This window comes from Panulirus ornatus, chromosome 51 (genome assembly GCF_036320965.1).
Source record: "Panulirus ornatus isolate Po-2019 chromosome 51, ASM3632096v1, whole genome shotgun sequence".
Classification (NCBI taxonomy): Eukaryota; Metazoa; Arthropoda; class Malacostraca; order Decapoda; family Palinuridae; genus Panulirus; species Panulirus ornatus.
Window position 1 is genome coordinate 9,988,515 of NC_092274.1, and position 25,236 is coordinate 10,013,750.

The window sequence follows — 25,236 nt, forward strand, 5'->3', positions numbered from 1 at the left end:
GGTGCAAGAGGTGAAAAAGAGGGCAAATGAGAGTTGGGGTGAGAGAGTATCATTAAATATCAGGGAGAATAAAAAGATGTTTTGGAAGGAGGTAAATAAAGTGCGTAAGACAAGGGAGCAAATGGGAACTTCAGTGAAGGGGGCTAATGGGGAGGTGATAATAAGTAGTGGTGATGTGAGAAGGAGATGGAGTGAGTATTTTGAAGGTTTGTTGAATGTGTTTGATGATAGAGTGGCAGATATAGGGTGTTTTGGTCAAGGTGGTATGCAAAGTGGGAGGGTTGGGGAAAATGATTCGGTAAATAGAGAAGAGGTAGTAAAAGCTTTACGGAAGATGAAAGCCGGCAAGGCAGCAGGTTTGGATGTTATTGCGGTGGAATTTATTAAAAAAGGGGGTGACTGTATTGTTGACTGGTTGGTAAGGTTATTTAATGTATGTATGACTCATGGTGAGGTGCCTGAGGATTGGCGGAATGCTTGCGTAGTGCCATTGTACAAAGGCAAAGGGGATAAGAGTGAGTGCTCAAATTACGGAGGTATAAGTTTGTTGAGTATTCCTGGTAAATTATATGGGAGGGTATTGATTGAGAGGGTGAAGGCATGTACAAAGCAACAGATTGGGGAAGAGCAGTGTGGTTTAAGAAGTGGTTGAGGAAGTGTGGATCAGGTGTTTGCTTTGAAGAATGTATGTGAGAAATACTTGGAAAAACAAATGGATTTGTATGTAGCATTTATGGATCTGGAGAAGGCATATGATAGAGTTGATAGAGATGCTCTGTGGAAGGTATTAAGAATATATGGTGTGGGAGGCAAGTTGTTAGAAGCAGTGAAAAGTTTTTATCAAGGATGTAAGGCATGTGTACGTGTAGGAAGAGAGGAAAGTGATTGGTTCTCAGTGAATGTAGGTTTGCGGCAGGGGTGTGTGATGTCTCCATGGTTGTTTAATTTGTTTATGGATTGGGTTGTTAAGGAGGTAAATGCAAGAGTTTTGGAAAGAGGGGCAAGTATGAAGTCTGTTGGGGATGAGAGAGCTTGGGAAGTGAGTCAGTTGTTGTTCGCTGATGATACAGCGCTGGTGGCTGATTCATGTGAGAAACTGCAGAAACTGGTGACTGAGTTTGGTAAAGTGTGTGAGAGAAGAAAGTTAAGAGTAAATGTGAATAAGAGCAAGGTTATTAGGTACAGTAGGGTTGAGGGTCAAGTCAATTGGGAGGTGAGTTTGAATGGAGAAAAACTGGAGGAAGTGAAGTGTTTTAGATATCTGGGAGTGGATCTGGCAGCGGATGGAACCATGGAAGCGGAAGTGGATCATAGGGTGGGGGAGGGGGTGAAAATTCTGGGAGTCTTCAAGAATGTTTGGAAGTCGAGAACATTATCTCGGAAAGCAAAAATGGTTATGTTTGAAGGAATAGTGGTTCCAACAATGTTGTATGGTTGCGAGGCGTGGGCTATGGATGGAGTTGTGCGCAGGAGGGTGGATGTGCTGGAAATGAGATGTTTGAGGACAATATGTGGTGTGAGGTGGTTTGATTGAGTAAGTAATGTAAGGGTAAGAGAGATGTGTGGAAATAAAAAGAGTGTGATTGAGAGAGCAGAAGAGGGTGTCTTGAAATGGTTTGGTTGCATGGAGAGAATGAGTGAGGAAAGATTGACAAAGAGAATATATGTGTCGGAGGTGGAGGGAACGAGGAGAAGTGGGAGACTAAATTGGAGGTGGAAAGATGGAGTGAAAAAGATTTTGAGTGATCGGGGCCTGAACATGCAGGAGGGTGAAAGGCGGGCAAGGAATAGAGTGAATTGGAACGATGTGGTATACCGGGGTCGACGTGCTGTCAATGGATTGAACCGGGGCATGTGAAGCATCTGGGGTAAACCATGGAAAGTTGTGTGGGGCCTGGATGTGGAAAGGGAGCTGTGGTTTCGGTGCATTATTACATGACAGCTAGAGACTGAGTGTGAACAAATGGGGCCTTTGTTGTCTTTTCCTAGCGCTACCTTGCACACATGAGGGGGGAGGGGGTTGTTATTCCATGTGTGGCGGGGTGGCAATGGGAACAAATAAAGGCAGACAGTATGAATTAAGTACATGTGTATATATGTATATGTCTGTGTGTGTATATATATGTGTACATTGATGTATAGGTATGTATATTTGCATGTGTGGACGTTTATGTATATACATGTGTATGTGGGCGGGTTGGGCCATTCTTTCGTCTGTTTCCTTGCGCTACCTCACTAACGCGGGAGACAGCGACAAAGCAAAATAAATAAATGAATAAATAAATACCTTTGCGTAAACACAACTAATATAGGTGAATTAATAGTGCAACATGTGTCATTCTTTACAGCTAGGTGTGTCTCATGCTGCAGCAGAGTGTCTCCCTAGGAGCCTGGAGTTTTGATCAAAGAGACCTATAATTGGTTCTTTTACTGTGCCATTCACCGAGTAAGGTACAAGATCTTTCCTTTGATCAGTGATGGTCAAGCTCCATTGAAATTAATACAGCTAAGCCAGACTAGATGGCTGTCAGTTGAAGCAGCAATTTTTGGAATACTGCAGCAGTGGGTTGAACTTAAGACACTTTCAAATAGCAAGAAGTGATGAAAGGTGTTACACAGCTCAGATCCTCTACGACATGTGACGAAGAAAAACTATGCCCTCCTGATATTCCTGAAGCATATTCTTGGAGACCTCCAGAGTGTAAAAAAGAAATTTTGAAGCGGAGGTACAGGATCCACCCAAACTGCTAAGTGACCTTATTTAACTTATTGATTCCATAATTTGTAAGGGCCTCATCCCAGGCAGAAAAAGGAGATTCAGTAGAGAACTACTTAGACCCACATCCGTACTCAGGGTACGAGTTTGAAAAGATGGCACAATGTGAGTTTCCTGATGAAAAGGATACTCGAGGAAGATGCAGACAGTATGTACTGGAGTTGGTGAAACAGTTTCGTCAGTGTTTGCAAGTGAATACTTATAACCCATAAAGCCTGGAATACTGGAATTAGCAAAGATATTTGCTGGTAACGAAGAAAATTTTGTGCATTGAGTTCTAGCGTAAGAAGCTTCATGTATTGTGGAAACAAGACACTGGCACTCAGGGCTGATATAGCCTCGTTCAGGGATGTAACAGCAGAAAATCCTGTCATTGCCCTCTCAGAGTTAGCTTTGTGCTGACATTGCCTCACTCCAACGTTGATGCACAGCGTATCTTTAGTCATGTGAACATCATGAAGTCAAAGCTTCAAAATAGACTGAATATCAAAAGCTTAAATGCAATACTAACTATCAAGTATGGACTGAGAAGTAATTGAAACTGCTGTTATGATTATAAACTGCTTAAGGAGGTATTGAAAAACATTGGGTCATTGAAAGCATATGAGTCATAACCACAACAAGGAGGACCCTCACATAGACCACCACAACCCCAGGACATTGACCACGAAGAGATTACGGGTTTAGAAATAGCAGATGTGGAATAATGGTGAGTATTTTAGTGTTAAAGCAGTCAGTTGTACCTATATTGATAACCTGGAATGTCAAAAAGCAGAAATGATTCGATAATCTTTTTTTTCAGTAAGTTTAGCACTTTTCGAGAGTGAATCTAGCGCTATCTGAAATTTTGAGTTGGCAACTCTGAGGCAGCCCGTCAATGTCAGTGGACTCAGTCCCAGCCAAGCAACTCTCTCTCTATATATATTATTGCTGGTTGTTTAATAGAGAATTGGAGTTTTTGTAGATTCTTTTGATATGACCTTACACCACAGTAGAAGACTCTGAAAACACAGTGCTAGAGTTGCCCCTTGCCAGAGGCCTGTTGAGGGTGAGGCAATAAAGGCAAACAAGTGGCTTCAGAGTTCACCAGTTGTACTGTGGCCACCCCCTTGGGTGAGTTCCTGAACAGAACAAGCATCAGAGATAAAGATAGATAGATAGATAACTGTTGTATGTACAATTAGGGCATTACTGATCAGCAAAGAGTCTGTTGGGTTACTTGATTTTTTTTTCCTCAGTTGCCTTTTTAGAATATCATCAACTGGCAGCCATCTGTAAAAATATCTTGTTTTTAGTGGGTCAGTGAAGATGCTTGTCCTAGATTTGCTTGTTGCATATGGGTAAAAGTATTATAGATGACAGATTATGCCGTTAATGGCTTTTTCTTCATCTTTTTCATGTTTCATATGACATTGTTATGATCAATGTCTGATAATTCTTGTGATGTATTATCTTTGCTGGGTGAGCTGTGGCTTTTGTAGAAGGTCTACAGTTCTTTTTCCTTCCAGTAAGAGATCTTGCTTTTCCTCCCCTGACTTGTGCCTTCTTCTCACTGGTTTATGTCTATTTCATGTCTGGAGGACCATGGTGGTCGTCATGCTTGTTTTGGCATTTTGATCACATCCTCCAAATTCATATGTTTAAGTATTAAACCTGAAATTACTGAAAGCATTTCCATTGTTATGTATGTACTGTTTGGGCAGTGCAGAATCCAGAGTTGTTTTTGCTTCATTTTGGTTATGATCAGAGTAGAGGGTGTTTGAGATCAACTTGTATCATATTAGGGCTTCAGTATTTGTAAAGATTATGTTCAGTGTTATTTCCTCTGTTTGATTTTGTTATTTGTTGACTGTGGGAGAATTTTTCACATAGTTTGAATAATTCTCTATTATGTAGTTGTTCGTCTAAGCTCCTTCCAGTGTTAGCGTTTTCAGCTACAGCGTTATATCCTGCCTGGTTTCATATGTGGCAGGTTGGTGTCTCCTAAACCAAGCGTTGAGTATTGGTATATACTCAGGATACTATTATTATGAAAGCCTGTTGAAGGATTGAATACTCCACTATGATTATTTTTGTTTACTGCCCCTGTACATATAGTGAACTTTTGTGTCATCTATGATTTTGGTAAAGAATAAACAAGCAGAAAGTTGGCTAACCAGAAAGTGTCTTCTACTCTTAGAAGATGCCTTAGTTACTACCATTAGTGATGAGCACAGGATGGTCTATTGTTGGCAGGTTCAAGTTTTGGGTGCAAGAAGCTGCGATGTGGAACTTTTGACCACACCTGCCTCAAGATGAGACCAGCCTGCTTGTCTCATATGTCCAGTAACTTAGGGTTTCATCATGGCATCACAAGTTAAGATTGACTCTTTTGACCCCTCCATGATTACCCCAGAACTATGGCTGAGTCTGTTATCAGCCCATTTTGCTCATCTAGGGATAACGGAGGAGACAGAAGAGAAGTGGCCAGCTTCTGGTGTCAATTGGTACAGAGACGTATTGGGTACCCACTGCGTTCCTGATTTACCTCACACAAAACCTTATGATGATTTAGCACTGGAGAAGCGTTATGATGCAAAGCCATCCTATCATCGTCGCTTGATTGCTTTTCAACAGAGGAAGGAAAGATCAGATGAAACTTTAAATGTTTTATATGCTAATCTGAACAGCCTTGGTAAACACTGTAATTTTGGAGAGCAGTTTGACTCCAGGGTTAGGGACCCATTTTTATGGCTGCGGAACATGAAATTTATTTTTCAAAATTAGTGGCATGAGATGTAGATTTGTAAAAGATGACTTCTCTTATTTCTGAAAGGATGCTGAACCTGGAGACAGCATTTGTTCATAATAAAATTGAGCCACAACCAATGAAAGCAGCGAGTGTTGGTCCAGAGAGAACCAGCTGTAGACATTGTGGTTTTCCTCATGATAGCAGTAAGTGTAGGTTTAGTGACTACCTGTAGATTGATAGGGGTAAAACTGAAAGTGGATGGAGAGAGATTGGTGATTATTGGTGCCTATGCACCTGGTCATGAGAAGAAAGATCATGAGAGGCACATGTTTTGGGAGCAGCTGAGTGAGTGTGTTAGCATCTTTGATGCATGAGACTGGGTTATAGTAATGGGTGATTTGAATGCAAATGTGAGTAATGTGGTAGTTGAGGGTATAACTGGTGTACATTGGGTGTTCAGTGTTACAAATGGAAATGGCGAAGAGCCTTGTAGATTTTTGTACTGAAAAAGGACTGGTGATTAGGAATACCTGGTTTAAAAAGAGAGATATACATAAGTATACGTATGTAACTAGGATAGATGGCCAGAGAGTTTTATTGGATTATGTGTTAATTGATAGGGACATGACTTTTGGATGTTAATGTGCTGAGAGGGGCAGCGGAGGGATGTCTGATCATTATCTTTTGGAGGCGAAGGTGAAGATATGTTGAGGTTTTCAGAAAAGAAGAGAGTAGTGAGAGTAAGTGAGCTTGGAAAGGAGACTTGTGTGAGGAAGTACCAGGAGAGATTGAGTGCAGATTGGAAAAAGGTGAGAGCAAAGAGTGGGGGAGGAATGAGATGTATTTAGGGAAGCAGTGATGGCTTGTGCAAAAGATGCTTGTGGCATGAGAAAGGTGGAAGGTGGGCAGATTAGAAAGGGTAGTGAGTGGTGGGATGAAGAAGTAAGATTGTTAGTGAAAGAGAAGAGAGAGGCATTTGGAAAATTTTTTGCAAGGGAATAGTGCAAATGACTGGGAGATGTATAAAAGAAAGAGGCAAGAGGTCAAGAGAAAGGTGCAAGAGGTGAAAAAGAGGGCAAATGAGAGTTGGGGTGAGAGAGTATCATTAGATTTTAGGGAGAACAAAAAGGTGTTTTGGAAGGAGGTAAATAAGGTGCGTAAGACAAGAGAACAAAAGGGAACATCGGTGGAGGGGGCAAATGGGGAGGTAATGATAAGTAGTGGTGAAGTGAGAGGGAGATGGAGTGAGTATTTTGAAGGTTTGTTGATTGTGGTCAAGGTGGTGTGCGAAATGAGAGGGTCAGGGAGAATGATTTGGTAAACAGAGAAGAGGTAGTGAAAGCTTTGTGGAAGATGAAAGCTGGCAAGGCGGTGGGATTTGATGGTATTGCAGTGGAATTTATTAAAAAAGGGGGTGACTGTGTTGTTGACTGGTGGGTGAGGATATTCAGTGTATGTATGGTTCATGGTGAAGTGCCTGAGGATTGGCGGAATGCATGCATAGTGCCGTTGTACAAAGGCAAAGGGGATAAAGGTGAGTGTTCAAATTACAGAGGTATAAGTTTGTTGAGTATTCCTGGAAAATTATATGGGAGGGTATAGATTGAGAGGGTGAAGGCATGTACAGAACATCAGATTGGGGAAGAGCAGTGTGGTTTCAGAAGTGGTAGAAGATATGTGGATCAAGTGTTTGCTTTGAGGAATGTATGTGAGAAATACTTAGAAAAACAAATGGATTTGTATGTAGCATTTATGGATCTGGAGAAGGTATATGATAAGAGTTGATAGAGATGCTTTGTGGAAGGTATTAAGAGTATTTGGTGTGGGAGGTAAGTTGCTAGAAGCAGTGAAAAGTTTTTATCGAGGATGTAAGGCATGTGTATGAGTAGGAAGAGAGGAAAGTGATTGGTTCCCAGTGAATGTCAGTTTGCGGCAGGGGTGCGTGATGTCTCCATGGTTGTTTAATTTGTTTATGGATGGGGTTGTTAGGGAGGTGACTGCAGGAGTTTTGGAGAGAGGAGAAAGTATGCAGTTTGTTGAGGATGATAGGGCTTGGGAAGTGAGTCAGTTGTTGTTTGCTGATGTTACAGCGCTGGTGGCTGATTGTGGTGAGAAACTGCAGAAGGTGGTGCCTAAGTTTGGGTCTGTGAAAGAAGGAAGCTGAGAGTAGATGTGAATAAGAGCAAGGTTATTAGGTTCAGTAGGGTTAAGGGACAAGTCAACTGGGAGGTAAGTTTGAATAGAGAAAAACTGGAGGAAGTGAAGTGTTTTAGATAGCTGGGAGTGGATTTGGCAGTGGATGGAACCATGGAAGCGGAAGTGAGTCACAGGGTGGGCAAGGAACCGAAGGTTCTGGGAGCGTTGAAGAATGTGTGGAAGGCGAGAACCTTATCTCAGAGAGCAAAGGTGGGTATGTTTGAAGGAATAATGGTTCCAACAATGTTGTATGGTTGTGAGGGTGGATGTGTTGGAAAGGATGTTGGAGGACAATATGTGATGTGAGGTGGTTTGATCGAGTAAGTAATGAAACGGTAAGAGAGATGTGTGGTAATAAAAAGAGTGTGGTTGAGAGAGCAGAAGATAGTGTATTGAAATGGTTTGGTCACATGGAGAGAATGAGTGAGGAAAGATTGACAAAGAGGATATGTGTATCAGAGGTGTAGGGAACAAGGAGAAGTGGGAGACCAAATTGGAGGTGGAAGGATGGAGTGAAAAAGATTTTGAGCGATCTTGTCGACGTGCTGTCAGTGGATTGAATCAGGGCATGTGAAGCATCTGGGTTAAACCATGGAATGTTTTGTGGGGCCTGGATGTGGAAAGGGAGCTGTGGTTCCGGTGCATTACACATGACAGCTAGAGACTTAGTGTGAACGAAAGTGGCCTTTGTTGTCTTTTCCTAGTGCTATCTTGCACGCATGTAGGGGTAGGGGAGTGTGGGTGCCATTTCATGTGTGGTGGGGTGGCGGTGTGAATGGATGAAGGTAGCATGTATGAATATCTACATGTGTATATATGTATATGTCTGTGTATTTATATGTATTATACATTGAAATGTATAGGTATGTATATGTGCGTGTGTGGGCGTTTATGTATATACATGTGTAAGTGGGTGGGTTGGGCCATTCTTTCGTCTTTTTCCTTCCTACCCACTAACGGGGGAGACACGACAAAGCAAAATAAATAAATGAATAAATAAATCCCTTTGCGTAAACACAACTAAAAAGGGTGAATTAATATGCAACATTGCATTCTTTACAGCAGGTGTTCTCATGCTGCAGCAGATTTCCCCTCCTAGGAGCCTGGATTTTGATCAAAGAGACCTATAATTGGTTTTTTTTACTGTCCTTCACCGAAAGGTAAAAGATCTTTCCTTTGATCATGAGGGTAAGCTCCATTGAAATTAATACACAACCAACAGAGGGCTGTCATTGAAGCAGAAATTTTTTGGGAATACTGCAGCAGTGGGTTAAACTAAACACTTTCAAATAGCAAAATGAGAAAGGTGTTACACAGCTCAGATCTCACACATGTGACAAAAAAAACTATGCCCTCCTGATTTTCCTAAAGCATATTTTGGAGACCCCAAGTGTAAAAAAAAATTTTGAAGCGGGGGGTACAGGATCCCCCAAACTGCAAAGTACCTTATTTAACTTTTGTTTCCCCATAATTTGAAGGGCCCATCCCGGGGCAAAAAAGGAGTTTAGTAAAACACTTAGCCCCACATCCTACTCGGGGTACGATTTAAAAAGATGGCACAATGGAGTTTCCTGATGAAAAGGATATCGGGGAAGATCAGACAGTATTACTGGGTTGGGAAACATTTTCGTCAGTGTTTGCAATGAAATTTATAACCCATAAAGCCTGGAATACTGGAATTAGCAAAATATTTGCGGGTTAACAAAAAAAATTTTGTGCATTGAGTTCTACTAAAACTTCATTATTGGGAAACAAACACTGGCACTCGGGGCTGATATAGCCTCGTTCAGGATGTAACACAGAAAATCCGTCTTGCCCTCTCAGAGTTAGCTTTGTGCTGACATTGCCTCACTCCAACGTTGATGCACAGCGTATCTTTAGTCATGTGAACATCATGAAGTCAAAGCTTCAAAATAGACGAATATCAAAAGCTTAAATGCAATACTAACTATCAAGTATGGACTGAGAAGTAATTGAAACTGCTGTTATGATTATAAACTGCTTAAGGAGGTATTGAAAAACATTGGGTCATTGAAAGCATATGAGTCATAACCACAACAAGGAGGACCCTCACATAGACCACAACAACCCCAGGACATTGACCACGAAGAGATTACGGGTTTAGAAATAGCAGATGTGGAATAATGGTGAGTATTTTAGTGTTAAAGCAGTCAGTTGTACCTATATTGATAACCTGGAAGTCAAAAAGCAGAAATGATTCGATAATCTTTTTTTTCAGTAAGTTTAGCACTTTTCGAGATGTGAATCTAGCGCTATCTGAAATTTGAGGTTGGCAACTCTGAGGCAGCCCGTCAATGTCAGTGGACTCAGTCCCAGCCAAGCAACTCTCTCTCTATATATATTATTGCTGGTTGTTTAATAGAGAATTGGAGTTTTTGTAGATTCTTTTGATATGACCTTACACCACAGTAGAAGACTCTGAAAACCAGTGCTAGAGTTGCCCCTTGCCAGAGGCCTGTTGAGGGTGAGGCAATAAAGGCAAACAAGTGGCTTCAGAGTTCACCAGTTGTACTGTGGCCACCCCCTTGGGTGAGTTCCTGAACAGAACAAGCATCAGAGATAAAGATAGATAGATAGATAACTGTTGTATGTACAATTAGGGCATTACTGATCAGCAAAGAGTCTGTTGGGTTACTTGATTTTTTTTCCTCAGTTGCCTTTTTAGAATATCATCAACTGCAGCCATCTGTAAAAATATCTTGTGTTTTTAGTGGGTCAGTGAAGATGCTTGTCCTAGATTTGCTTGTTGCTATGGGTAAAAGTATTATAGATGACAGATTATGCCGTTAATGGCTTTTTCTTCATCTTTTTCATGTTTCATATGACATTGTTATGATCAATGTCTGATAATTCTTGTGATGTATTATCTTTGCTGGGTGAGCTGTGGCTTTGTAGAAGGTCTACAGTTCTTTTTCCTTCCAGTAAGAGATCTTGCTTTTCCTCCCCTGACTTGTGCCTTCTTCTCACTGGTTTATGTCTATTTCATGTCTGGAGGACCATGGTGGTCGTCATGCTTGTTTTGGCATTTTGATCACATCCTCCAAATTCATATGTTTAAGTATTAAACCTGAAATTACTGAAAGCATTTCCATTGTTATGTATGTACTGTTTGGGCAGTGCAGAATCCAGAGTTGTTTTTGCTTCATTTTGGTTATGATCAGAGTAGAGGTGTTTGAGATCAACTTGTATCATATTAGGGCTTCAGTATTTGTAAAGATTATGTTCAGTGTTATTTCCTCTGTTTGATTTTGTTATTTGTTGACTGTGGGAGAATTTTTCACATAGTTTGAATATTCTCTATTATGTAGTTGTTCGTCTAAGCTCCTTCCAGTGTTAGCGTTTTCAGCTACAGCGTTATATCCTGCTGGTTTCATATGTGGCAGGTTGGTGTCTCCTAAACCAAGCGTTGAGTATTGGTATATACTCAGGATACTATTATTATGAAAGCCTTTTGAAGGATTGAATACTCCACTATGATTATTTTTGTTTACTGCCCCTGTACATATAGTGAACTTTTGTGTCATCTATGATTTTGGTAAAGAATAAACAAGCAGAAAGTTGGCTAACCAGAAAGTGTCTTCTACTCTTAGAAGATGCCTTAGTTACTACCATTAGTGATGAGCACAGGATGGTCTATTGTTGGCAGGTTCAAGTTTTGGGTGCAAGAAGCTGCGATGTGGAACTTTTGACCACACCTGCCTCAAGATGAGACCAGCCTGCTTGTCTCATATGTCCATAACTTAGGGTTTCATCATGGCATCACAAGTTAAGATTGACTCTTTTGACCCCTCCATGATTACCCCAGAACTATGGCTGAGTCTGTTATCAGCCCATTTTGCTCATCTAGGGATAACGGAGGAGACAGAAGAGAAGTGGCCAGCTTCTGGTGTCAATTGGTACAGAGACGTATTGGGTACCCACTGCGTTCCTGATTTACCTCACACAAAACCTTATGATGATTTAGCACGGGAGAAGCGTTATGATGCAAAGCCATCCTATCATCGTCGCTTGATTGCTTTTCAACAGAGGAAGGAAAGATCAGATGAAACTTTAAATGTTTTATATGCTAATCTGAACAGCCTTGGTAAACACTGTAATTTTGGAGAGCAGTTTGACTCCAGGGTTAGGGACCCATTTTTATGGCTGCGGAACATGAAATTTATTTTTCAAAATTAGTGGCATGAGATGTAGATTTGTAAAAGATGACTTCTCTTATTTCTGAAAGGATGCTGAACCTGGAGACAGCATTTGTTCATAATAAAATTGAGCCACAACCAATGAAAGCAGCGAGTGTTGGTCCAGAGAGAACCAGCTGTAGACATTGTGGTTTTCCTCATGATAGCAGTAAGTGTAGGTTTAGTGACTACCTGTAGATTGATAGGGGTAAAACTGAAAGTGGATGGAGAGAGATTGGTGATTATTGGTGCCTATGCACCTGGTCATGAGAAGAAAGATCATGAGAGGCACATGTTTTGGGAGCAGCTGAGTGAGTGTGTTAGCATCTTTGATGCATGAGACGGGGTTATAGTAATGGGTGATTTGAATGCAAATGTGAGTAATGTGGTAGTTGAGGGTATAACTGGTGTACATTGGGTGTTCAGTGTTACAAATGGAAATGGCGAAGAGCCTTGTAGATTTTTGTACTGAAAAAGGACTGGTGATTAGGAATACCTGGTTTAAAAAGAGAGATATACATAAGTATACGTATGTAACTAGGATAGATGGCCAGAGAGTTTTATTGGATTATGTGTTAATTGATAGGGACATGACTTTTGGATGTTAATGTGCTGAGAGGGGCAGCGGAGGGATGTCTGATCATTATCTTTTGGAGGCGAAGGTGAAGATATGTTTGGAGGTTTTCAGAAAAGAAGAGAGTAGTGAGAGTAAGTGAGCTTGGAAAGGAGACTTGTGTGAGGAAGTACCAGGAGAGATTGAGTGCAGATTGGAAAAAGGTGAGAGCAAAGAGTGGGGGAGGAATGAGATGTATTTAGGGAAGCAGTGATGGCTTGTGCAAAAGATGCTTGTGGCATGAGAAAGGTGGAAGGTGGGCAGATTAGAAAGGGTAGTGAGTGGTGGGATGAAGAAGTAAGATTGTTAGTGAAAGAGAAGAGAGAGGGATTTGGAAAATTTTTTGCAAGGGAATAGTGCAAATGACTGGGAGATGTATAAAAGAAAGAGGCAAGAGGTCAAGAGAAAGGTGCAAGAGGTGAAAAAGAGGGCAAATGAGAGTTGGGGTGGAGAGAGTATCATTAGATTTTAGGGAGAAAAAAAAAGGTGTTTTGGAAGGAGGTAAATAAGGTGCGTAAGACAAGAGAACAAAAGGGAACATCGGTGGAGGGGGCAAATGGGAGGTAATGATAAGTAGTGGTGAAGTGAGAGGGAGATGGAGTGAGTATTTTGAAGGTTTGTGATTGTGGTCAAGGTGGTGTGCGAAATGAGAGGGTCAGGGAGAATGATTTGGTAAACAGAGAAGAGGTAGTGGGAAAACTTTGTGGAAGATGAAAGCTGGCAAGGCGGTGGGGTTTGATGGTATTGCAGTGGAATTTATTAAAAAAGGGGTGACTGTGTTGTTGACTGGTGGGTGAGGATAAATTCAGTGTATGTATGGTTCATGGTGAAGTGCCTGAGGGTTGGCGGAATGCATGCATAGTGCCGTTGTACAAAGGCAAAGGGGATAAAGGTGAGTGTTCAAATTACAGAGGTATAAGTTTGTTGAGTATTCCTGGAAAATTATATGGGAGGTATAGATTGAGAGGGTGAAGGCATGTACAGAACATCAGATTGGGGAAGAGCAGTGTGGTTTCAGAAGTGGTAGAAGATATGTGGATCAAGTGTTTGCTTTGAGGAATGTATGTGAGAAATACTTAGAAAAACAAATGGATTTGTATGTAGCATTTATGGATCTGGAGAAGGTATATGATAAGAGTTGATAGAGATGCTTTGTGGAAGGTAAATTTAAAAGTATTTGGTGTGGGAGGTAAGTTGCTAGAAGCAGTGAAAAGTTTTTATCGAGGATGTAAGGCATGTGTATGAGTAGGAAGAGAGGAAAGTGATTGGTTCCCAGTGAATGTCAGTTTGCGGCAGGGGTGCGTGATGTCTCCATGGTTGTTTAATTTGTTTATGGATGGGGTTGTTAGGGAGGTGACTGCAGGAGTTTTGGAGAGAGGAGAAAGTATGCAGTTTGTTGAGGATGATAGGGCTTGGGAAGTGAGTCAGTTGTTGTTTGCTGATGTTACAGCGCTGGTGGCTGATTGTGGTGAGAAACTGCAGAAGGTGGTGCCTAAGTTTGGGTCTGTGAAAGAAGGAAGCTGAGAGTAGATGTGAATAAGAGCAAGGTTATTAGGTTCAGTAGGGTTAAGGGACAAGTCAACTGGGAGGTAAGTTTGAATAGAGAAAAACTGGAGGAAGTGAAGTGTTTTTAGATAGCTGGGAGTGGATTTGGCAGTGGATGGAAAACCCTGGAAGCGGAAGTGAGTCACAGGGTGGGCAAGGAACCGAAGGTTCTGGGAGCGTTGAAGAATGTGTGGAAGGCGAGAACCTTATCTCAGAGAGCAAAGGTGGGTATGTTTGAAGGAATAATGGTTGTAGGGTTTGAGCTGGGCTATGGATAGAGTTGTGCGCAGGAGGATGGATGTGCTGGAAATGAAATGTTTGAGGACAATGTGTGGTGTGAGGTGGTTTGATCGAGTAAGTAACGTAAGGGTAAGAGAGATGTGTGGAAATAAAAAGAGCGTGGTTGAGAGAGCAGAAGAGGGTGTTTTGAAATGGTTTGGGCACATGGAGAGAATGAGTGAGGAAAGATTGACCAAGAGGATATATGTGTCGGAGGTGGAGGGAACGAGGAGAAGAGGGAGACCAAATTGGAGGTGGAAAGATGGAGTGAAAAAGATTTTGTGTGATCGGGGCCTGAACATGCAGGAGGGTGAAAGGAGGGCAAGGAATAGAGTGAATTGGAGCGATGTGGTATACAGGGGTTGACGTGCTGTCAGTGGATTGAATCAAGGCATGTGAAGCGTCTGGGGTAAACCATGGAAAGCTGTGTAGGTATGTATATTTGCGTGTGTGGACGTGTGTATGTACATGTGTATGGGGGGGGGGGTTGGGCCATTTCTTTCGTCTGTTTCCTTGCGCTACCTCGCAAACGCGGGAGACAGCGACAAAGTATAAAAAAAAAAAAAAAAAATATATATATATATATATATATATATATATATATATATATATATATATATATATATATATGTATATATATATATATATATATATATATATATATATATATATATATATCTAAAACACTTCACTTCCTCCAGTTTTTCTCCATTCAAACTCACCTCCCAATTGACTTGACCCTCAACCCTACTGTACCTAATAACCTTGCTCTTATTCACATTTACTCTTAACTTTCTTCTTCTACACACTTTACCAAACTCAGTCACCAGCTTCTGCAGTTTCTCACATGAATCAGCCACCAGCGCTGTATCATCAGCGAACAACAACTGACTCACTTCCCAAGCTCTCTCATCCCCAACAGACTTCATACTTGCTCCTCTTTCCAAAACTCTTGCATTTACCTCCCTAACAACCCCATCCATAAACAAATTAAACAACCATATATATATATATTTATTTATATTTATTATACTTTGTCGCTGTCTCCCGCATTTGCGAGGTAGCGCAAGGAAACAGACGAAAGAAATGGCCCAACCCCCCCCCCCATACACATGTATATGCATACGTCCACACACGCAAATATACATACCTACACAGCTTTCCATGGTTTACCCCAGATGCTTCACATGCCTTGATTCAATCCACTGACAGCACGTCAACCCCGGTATACCACATCGCTCCAATTCACTCTATTCCTTGCCCTCCTTTCACTCTCCTGCATGTTCAGGCCCCGATCACACAAAATCTTTTTCACTCCATCTTTCCACCTCCAATTTGGTCTCCCTCTTCTCCTCGTTCCCTCCACCTCCGACACATATATCCTCTTGGTCAATCTTTCCTCACTCATTCTCTCCATGTGCCCAAACCACTTCAAAACACCCTCTTCTGCTCTCTCAACCACCCTCTTTTTATTTCCACACATCTCTCTTTCCCTTACGTTACTCACTCGATCAAACCACCTCACACCACACATTGTCCTCAAACATCTCATTTCCAGCACATCCATCCTCCTGCGCACAACTCTATCCATAGCCCACGCCTCGCAACCATACAACATTGTTGGAACCACTATTTCTTCACACATACCCATTTTTGCTTTCCGAGATAATGTTCTCGACTTCCACACATTCTTCAAGGCCCCCAGAATTTTCGCCCCCTCCCCCACCCTATAATCCACTTCCGCTTCCATGGTTCCATCCGCTGCCAGATCCACTCCCAGATATCTAAAACACTTCACTTCCTCCAGTTTTTCTCCATTCAAACTCACCTCCCAATTGACTTGACCCTCAACCCTACTGTACCTAATAACCTTGCTCTTATTCACATTTACTCTTAACTTTCTTCTTCCACACACTTTACCAAACTCAGTCACCAGCTTCTGCAGTTTCTCACATGAATCAGCCACCAGCGCTGTATCATCAGCGAACAACAACTGACTCACTTCCCAAGCTCTCTCATCCCCAACAGACTTCATACTTGCCCCTCTTTCCAAAACTCTTCCATTTACCTCCCTAACAACCCCATCCATAAACAATATATATATATATATATATATATATATATATATATATATATATATATATATATATATATATTTTTTTTTTTTTTTTTTCTTTGTCGCTCTCCCGCATTTGCGAGGTAGCGCAAGGAAACAGACGAAAGAAATGGCCCAACCCACCCCCATACACATGTATATACATTCATCCACACACGCAAATATACATACCTACACAGCTTTCCATGGTTTACCCCAGACGCTTCACATGCCCTGATTCAATCCACTGACAGCATGTCAACCCCGGTATACCACTTCGATCCAATTCACTCTATTCCTTGCCCTCCTTTCACCCTCCTGCATGGTCACGCCCCGATCACACAAAATCTTTTTCACTCCATCTTTCCACCTCCAATTTGGTCTCCCACTTCTCCTCGTTCCCTCCACCTCCGACACATATATCCTCTTGGTCAATCTTTCCTCACTCATTCTCTCCATGTGCCCAAACCATTTCAAAACACCCTCTTCTGCTCTCTCAACCATGCTCTTTTTATTTCCACACATCTCTCTTACCCGTACGTTACTTACTCGATCAAACCACCTCACACCACACATTGTCCTCAAACATCTCATTTCCAGCACATCCATCCTCCTGCGCACAACTCTATGCATAGCCCACGCCTCGCAACCATACAACATTTTTGGAACCACTATTCCTTCAAACATACCCATTTTTGCTTTCTGAGATAATGTTCTCGACTTCCAAACATTCTTCAAGGCTCCCAGGATTTTCGCCCCCTCCCTCACCCTATGATCCACTTCCGCTTCCATGGTTCCATCTGCTGCCAGATCCACTCCCAGATATCTAAAACACTTTACTTCCTCCAGTTTTTCTCCATTCAAACTTACCTCCCAACTGACTTGACCCTCAACCCTACTGTACCTAATAACTTTGCTCTTATTCACATTTACTCTTAACTTTCTTCTTTCACACACTTTACCAAACTCAGTCACCAGCTTCTGCAGTTTCTCGCATGAATCAGCCACCAGCGCTGTATCATCAGCGAACAACAACTGACTCACTTCCCAAGCTCTCTCATCCCCAACAGACTTCATACTTGCCCCTCTTTCCAAATCTCTTGCATTCACTTCCCTAACAACTCCATCCATAAACAAATTAAACAACCATGGAGACATCACACACCCCTGCCGCAAACCTACATTCACTGAGAACCAATCACTTTCCTCTCTTCCTACATGTACACATGCCTTACATCCTCGATAAAAACTTTTCACTGCTTCTAACAACTTGCCTCCTACACCATATATTCTTAATACCTTCCACAGAGCATCTCTATCAACTCTATCATATGCCTTCTCCAGATCCATAAATGCTACATACAAATCCATTTGCTTTTCTAAGTATTTCTCACATACATTCTTCAAAGCAAACACCTGATCCACACATCCTCTGCCACTTCTGAAACCACACTGCTCTTCCCCAATCTGATGCTCTGTACATGCCTTCACCCTCTCAATCAATACCCTCCCATATAATTTACCAGGAATACTCAACAAACTTATACCTCTGTAATTTGAGCACTCACTCTTATCCCCTTTGCCTTTGTACAATGGCACTATGCACGCATTCTGCCATTCCTCAGGCACCTCACCATGAGTCATACATACATTAAATAACCTTACCAACCAGTCAATAATATAGTCACCCCCTTTTTTAATAAATTCCACTGCAATACCATCCAAACCTGCTGCCTTGCCGGCTTTCATCTCCCGCAAAGCTTTTACTACTTCTTCTCTGTTTACCAAATCATTTTCCCTAACCCTCTCACTTTGCACACCACCTCGACCAAAACACCCTATATCTGCCACTCTATCATCAAACACATTCAACAAACCTTCAAAATACTCACTCCATCTCCTTCTCACATCACCACTACTTGTTATCACCTCCCCATTTGCGCCCTTCACTGAAGTTCCCATTTGCTCCCTTGTCTTACGCACTTTATTTACCTCCTTCCAAAACATCTTTTTATTCTCCCTAAAATTTAATGATACTCTCTCACCCCAACTCTCATTTGCCCTCTTTTTCACCTCTTGCACCTTTCTCTTGACCTCCTGTCTCTTTCTTTTATACATCTCCCACTCAATTGCATTTTTTCCCTGCAAAAATCGTCCAAATGCCTCTCTCTTCTCTTTCACTAATAATCTTACTTCTTCATCCCACCACTCACTACCCTTTCTAATCAACCCACCTTCCACGCTTCTCATGCCACAAGCATCTTTTGCGCAATCCATCACTGATTCCCTAAATACATCCCATTCCTCCCCCACTCCCTTTATTTCCATTGTTGTCACCTTTTTCCATTCTGTACTCAGTCTCTCCTGGTACTTCCTCACACAAGTCTCCTTCCCAAGCTCACTTACTCTCACCACCCTCTTCACCCCAACATTCACTCTTCTTTTCTGAAAACCCATACAAATCTTCACCTTAGCCTCCACAAGATAATGATCAGACATCCCTCCAGTTGCACCTCTCAGCACATTAACATCCAAAAGTCTCTCTTTCGCGCGCCTGTCAATTAACACGTAATCCAATAACGCTCTTTGGCCATCTCTCCTACTTACATACGTATTCTTATGTATATCTCGCTTTTTAAACCAGGTATTCCCAATCACCAGTCCTTTTTCAGCACATAAATCTACAAGCTCTTCACCATTTCCATTTACAACACTGAACACCCCATGTATAGCAATTATTCCCTCAACTGCCACTTTACTCACCTTTGCATTCAAATCACCCATCACTATAACCTGGTCTCGTGCATCAAAACCACTAACACACTCATTCAGCTGCTCCCAAAAAGACTTGCCTTTCATGATCTTTCTTCTCATGCCCAGGTGCATATGCACCAATAATCACCCAACTCTCTCCATCAACTTTCAGTTTTACCCATATTAATTGAGAATTTACTTTCTTACGTTCTATCACATACTCCCACAACTCCTGTTTCAGGAGTAGTGCTACTCCTTCCCTTGCTCTTGTCCTCTCACTAACCCCTGACTTTACTCCCAAGACATTCCCAAACCACTCTTCCCCTTTACCCTTGAGCTTCGTTTCACTCAGAGCCAAAGCATCCAGGTTCCTTTCCTCAAACATACTACCTATCTCTCCTTTTTTCACATCTTGGTTACATCCACACACATTTAGACACCCCAATCTGAGCCTTCGAGGAGGATGAGCACTCCCCGCGTGACTCCTTCTGTTTCCCATTTTAGAAAGTTAAAAAATACAAGGAGGGGAGGATTTCTGGCCCCCCGCTCCCATCCCCTCTAGTCGCCTTCTACGACACGCGAGGAATGTGTGGGAAGTATTCTTTCACCCCTATCCCCAGGGATGATATGTATATATATATATATATATATATATATATATATATATATATATATATATATATATATATATACATATATATATACATACACATACACACGCACATATACACACACACACACACACACACACACACACACACATATATATATATATATATATATATATATATATATATATATATATATATATATATATATATATATATATATATATTCTTTTTCTTTGAAACTATTCGCCATTTCCCGCGTTAGCGAGGTAGCGTTAAGAACAGAAGACTGGGCCTTGGAGGGAATATCCTCACCTGGCCCCCTTCTCTGTTCCTTGTTTTGGAAAATTAAAAAAAAAAACGAGAGGGGAAGATTTCCAGCCCCCCGCTCCCTCCCCTTTTAGTCGCCTTCTACGACACGCAGGGAATACGTGGGAAGTATTCTTTCTCCCCTATCCCCAGGGATATATATATATATATATATACACATACATACATACATACACACACATGTACATAATTCATACATGCTGCCTTTATTCATTCCTGTCGCCACCCCGCCACACATGAAATGACAACCCCCGCCCCCCACACATGCGCGAGGTAGCACTAGGAAAAGACAACAAAGACCACATTCGTTCACACTCAGTCACTAGCTGTCATGTATGATGCACTGAAACCACAGCTCCCTTTCCGCATCCAGGCCTCACAAAACTTTCCATGGTTTACCCCAGATTCTTCACATGCCCTGGTTCAGTTCATTGACAGCTCGTCAACCCAGGTATACCACATCGTTCCAATTCACTCTATTCCTTGCATGCCTTTCACCCTCCTGATTGTTCAGGCCCTGATCGCTCAAAATCTTTTTCACTCCATCCTTCCACCTCTAATTTGGTCTCCCACTTCTCCTTGTTCCTTCCACCTCTGACACATATATTGTCTTTGTCAATCTTTCCTCACTCATTTTCTCCACGTGACCAAACCATTTGAATACACCATCTTCTGCTCTCTCAACCACATTCTTTTTATTACCACACATCTCTCTTACCCTTTCATTACTTACTCGATCAAACCACCTCACACCACATATTGTCCTCAAACATCTCATTTCGAACACATCCAACCTCTTCCACACAACCCTGTTTATAGCCCACGCCTCGCAACCATTGTTGGAACGCTATTCCTTCAAACATACCCATTTTTGCTTTTTGAGATAACGTTCTCCCCTCCCACACATTCTTCAACGCTCTCAAAACTTTCGCCCCCTCCCCACCCTGTGGCTCACTTCCACTTCCATGGTTCCATCCACTGCCAAATCCACTCCCAGATATCTAAAACTTTTCACTTCCTCCAGTTTTTCTCCATTCAAACTTACCTCCCAGTTGACTTGTCCCTCAACCCTACTGTACCTAATAACCTTGCTCTCATTCACATTTACTCTCAGCTTTCTTCTTTCACACACTTTACCAAACTCAGTCGCCATCTTCTGCAGATTCTCACCCAAATCAGCCACCAGTGCTGTATTGTCAGCGAACAACAACTGACTCACTTCCCAAGCCCTCTCATCCACAATAAACCGCATACTTTCCCCTCTCTCCAAAACTCTTGCATTCACCTCCCTAACAACCCCATCCATAAACAAATTAAACAACCATGGAGACATCACGCACCCCTGCTGCAAACCGACATTCACCTAGAACCAATCTCTTTTCTCTCTTCCTACTTGTACACATGCCTTACATCCTTGATAAAAACTTTTCTCTGCTTCCAGCACCTTGCCTCCTACACCATATACTCTTAATACCTTCCACAGAGCATCTCTATCAACTCTATCATATGCCTTCTTCAGATCCATAAATGCTACATACAAATGCATTTGTTTTTCTAAGTATTTCTCACATACATTCTTCCAAGCAAATACCTGATCCACACATCCTCTACCACTTCTGAAACCACACTGCTCTTCCCCAATCTGGTGTTATGTACATGCCTTCACCCTCTCAATCAATACCCTCCCATATAATTTCCCAGAAATACTCAGTAAATGTATACCTCTGTAATTTGAAGACTCGCCTTTATCCCCTTTGTCTTTGTACAGTGGCACTATGCATGCATTCTGCCAATCCTCAGGCACTTCACCATGAGCCATACATACAATGAATATCCTAACCAACCAGTCAACAACACAGTCAACCCCTTTTTTAACAAATTCCATTGCAATACCATCCAAACCCACTGCCTTGCCAGCTTTCATCTTCTTCAAAGGTTTCACTACCTCTTTTCTGTTTACCAAATCCTTCTCCCTGACCGCACACCACTTCGACCAAAACACCCTACATCTGCCACTCTTATCATCTAACACATTCAACAAATCTTCAAAATACACCATCTCCTCCTCACATTGCCACTACTTGTTATTACCTTCCCATTAGCCTCCTTCACTGATGTTCCCATTTGTTCTCTTGTCTTGCACACTTTATTTACCTCCTTCCAAAACATCTTTTCATTCTCCCTAAAATTTAATGATACTCTCTTACCCCAACTCTCATTTGCCCTCTTTTTCACCTCTTGCACCTTTCTCTTGACCTCCTGCCTCTTTCTTTTATACATCTCCCAGTCATTTGCAGTATTTCCTTGCAAAAATCGTCCAAATGCCTCTCTCTTCTCTTTCACTAATAATCTTACCTCATCATCCAACTACTCACTACCCTTTCTAATCTTTTATAGACTCATTATTTGAGGAAATAAGCCACAGGTCAAATTATAATTTATTCTATCTTTTATCAGGCCCCTTAGGCATATTGATACTCCTAATCTAGCAGAATGCACAATTCAATAGCTGCCCATACCCAAAGCTAAGATCGCAATTTTTGAGACATAATAGTGTAAAACTGTATTTTGGAAGGTAAGACTCCATAATTCCTACAGTTCATTTGATCCATGATCAGGTCTCCTTATCATTATTCGTATCTATGCTTTGGTAAAATTGGTAATTCGCCATCTGTTCAGCTGAAGTTTGCAGGATTTAAGACATTTAAGTGTACATTATTTTTTTTTTTTACAGTTTTTTCTTTTACCCTATACAACCACATATGATTTCATAGTTTTATAATTGTAATAGGCTGACATTCAATTTTCAGGTGTCAGTTTACAGTGGTATGGATTTTCAGTGAGCTATAGTGGACTGAATGACCCATTTCTGCTGGGTATAAGTTTAACACTCCTAATTTGTTAGAGAAAAGATTTTATTTTATTTTTCAGAAAGAATTTTCATCCAGATGTTTTTGATAGATTTCTTGAATTTGCTTACTTTGTTACTGACACAGTATGTTTTATGAAGGTATTTGGAGAACCCATTTCTTATCGGAAAAATAGCTAATTTAGAAGCATTCTGTTGTTAATCATATAAACAATATTGGATTTCTTCTAGGTACACAACCCCTTTCTCAGGAGTGCTTCATATTGCTGAAGTTCAGAGGACTGACGCAGGCTTTTATAGGTAAGACCTCCAAATTGCTTATGTTTTATCAGTCATGTTAGAATAATTGTGCAAAAAATCTACACTACTTTTTTTTTGTGGAAATCTTGCGTTTGAAAATGGCCATGTATTATGAATAGTACTCTTGATGTAGAATAATACAATAATGCCTGTCATAGTGGGGTTTGTTGTTTCTATTTAGGTATGTTGATACACCTTACCCTCACTCTACATAGGGTATATGTGCATACACAATATTTATATCTACAAGGAAATTTAATGATATATGAGAGAAGGAATGCATTCCTCAAACCTCCCAGAATCTCCCTTTTTCACTCCTGCCACAGAGAACATGTTTACTAATTGATTTTGCTGTGACAGTATACATATAAAGCCTTTGCAAAGATCACACTTGAACTTTAGGGCCTATGTTTTATACATTTTCTCATAAAAGATATGACTTATTATGCTTTCAGCACTTCATTGAGCCAGTTTTTTTAGATTATATTTATATTTTTCTTAGCTGATAGTATGTTAGGTTCATTCATGTCAAACACACGTTTATTATCCAGAAAGTTAAGAAAAGATTAGATTTTGCAAATCAAGTGAAGTTTATTGTTGGTTTGGGAAGTAAAATTGAAGCCACCAACAATTATGGGCAGGACCCATGAGAGGAGGGTGTACCAAGGCTCAGTCCTATGAGTTGCCTGGGCTTGAGTAGATGATTCCTCTCATATGCTATCAGTAGTCTCCTTTTCAGTAATAAAAGATGGGTAGATATGAGGTTTAATGTTATCTCAAATCTCACTTGGGAATATCATTGATTTCATTTTGCGGAGGTAGTTCATTGTATGGAAAATGAAATATGACTGGGGTAGCATGAATTACAAAATATTTTCTTAGTTGTATGATGATAAACAAGTCAACACTGGGGAGAACTCACCTTCAGTACATTGTACATTAGTTTTGGAGGTCTTCTATTCCCACGGCTGGACTAGAGGCCAACCTATTGCATTGCTTCCTTTGTTTATGTTTGAGGCTACAGCTCATAGACTTACAAAACCACAGCATCCTTCCTGGTTTGGTAAATGTTTTAGTTACTTATCTAGGACACTTTTAAATTTATCCAATTTGGAGTTCCTAATTAAGTCTGCATGCAGTGGTTTCATTGAATGAAACCATGGTTTCTTGTGCCTTTATTGTTAATGTAACAGATATAGAAAACTGTAATATACTTCTCCTATTATAAGAAGATGCAGTAAGCACCAAAAAGAGAAGATCCATTGAATGTCCAGGGCCTGAAACTTTTCAACACATGTCCAGCAGAGATCAGAAACACCATGGGCTGCACAGTGGTGAAATTTAAGGTCCTGGATAAGTATTTATAAGTTGTACTAGACCAGTCAGGGTGTAGGGGCTATATGGGTCTATGAGCAGTAGTTTCCATAAGCCTGGTTGACCAGTATCCCAACTAAGCAGCATAGACCCTTCCCAGGCTATGGAGGCAGAAGACCTCTGAAGGTCAGAGGGAAAAAATGGGGAGGATGATGTAAGGATCTGTGAGGAACTGAATAAAAAGTTCAAAAGTGTTTTTGCAGTGGAAGACACTTTAATCCCAACATCATTTAGATGGAATGAGAAGGAGGTTTTGGAAATCATTGAGATATCTAGGAAAGATATTAACAAAATGCTAAAAGCATTTGACCCAAAATAGGCTCAGGATCCCGTGGAAATTTTAGCATATGTGGTGAAGATGTTTGCAGATTCATGAGATAAACCTCTTGAATACCATTGAAGTTGTCGCTGGAGAGAGACAAAGTGCTAGAAGAATGGGAAAGGGATTTTGTCATACCAACTTATGAGAAAAGAGACTGGGAACAGGCATTGGTCTCACTAATGAGTGTGGTATGTAAGGTCCTGGAGAAGATCATTAGAATGCAATTGGATAACTTCTACAAAGTATTC

At 41.1% G+C, this 25,236-nt stretch overlaps 1 protein-coding gene across 1 annotated transcript in view; it reads left to right on the forward strand.

The window, feature by feature from the left end:
• LOC139764751 (protogenin-like) overlaps positions 1-25,236 on the forward strand; it is a 1,310,239-nt gene that overhangs the window by 362,179 nt on the left and 922,824 nt on the right. Inside the window, exon 6 of the mRNA XM_071691615.1 lies at positions 23,224-23,292. Coding sequence (XP_071547716.1) covers positions 23,224-23,292 — 69 coding nt within the window. The remainder of the gene's footprint in view (positions 1-23,223; positions 23,293-25,236) is intronic.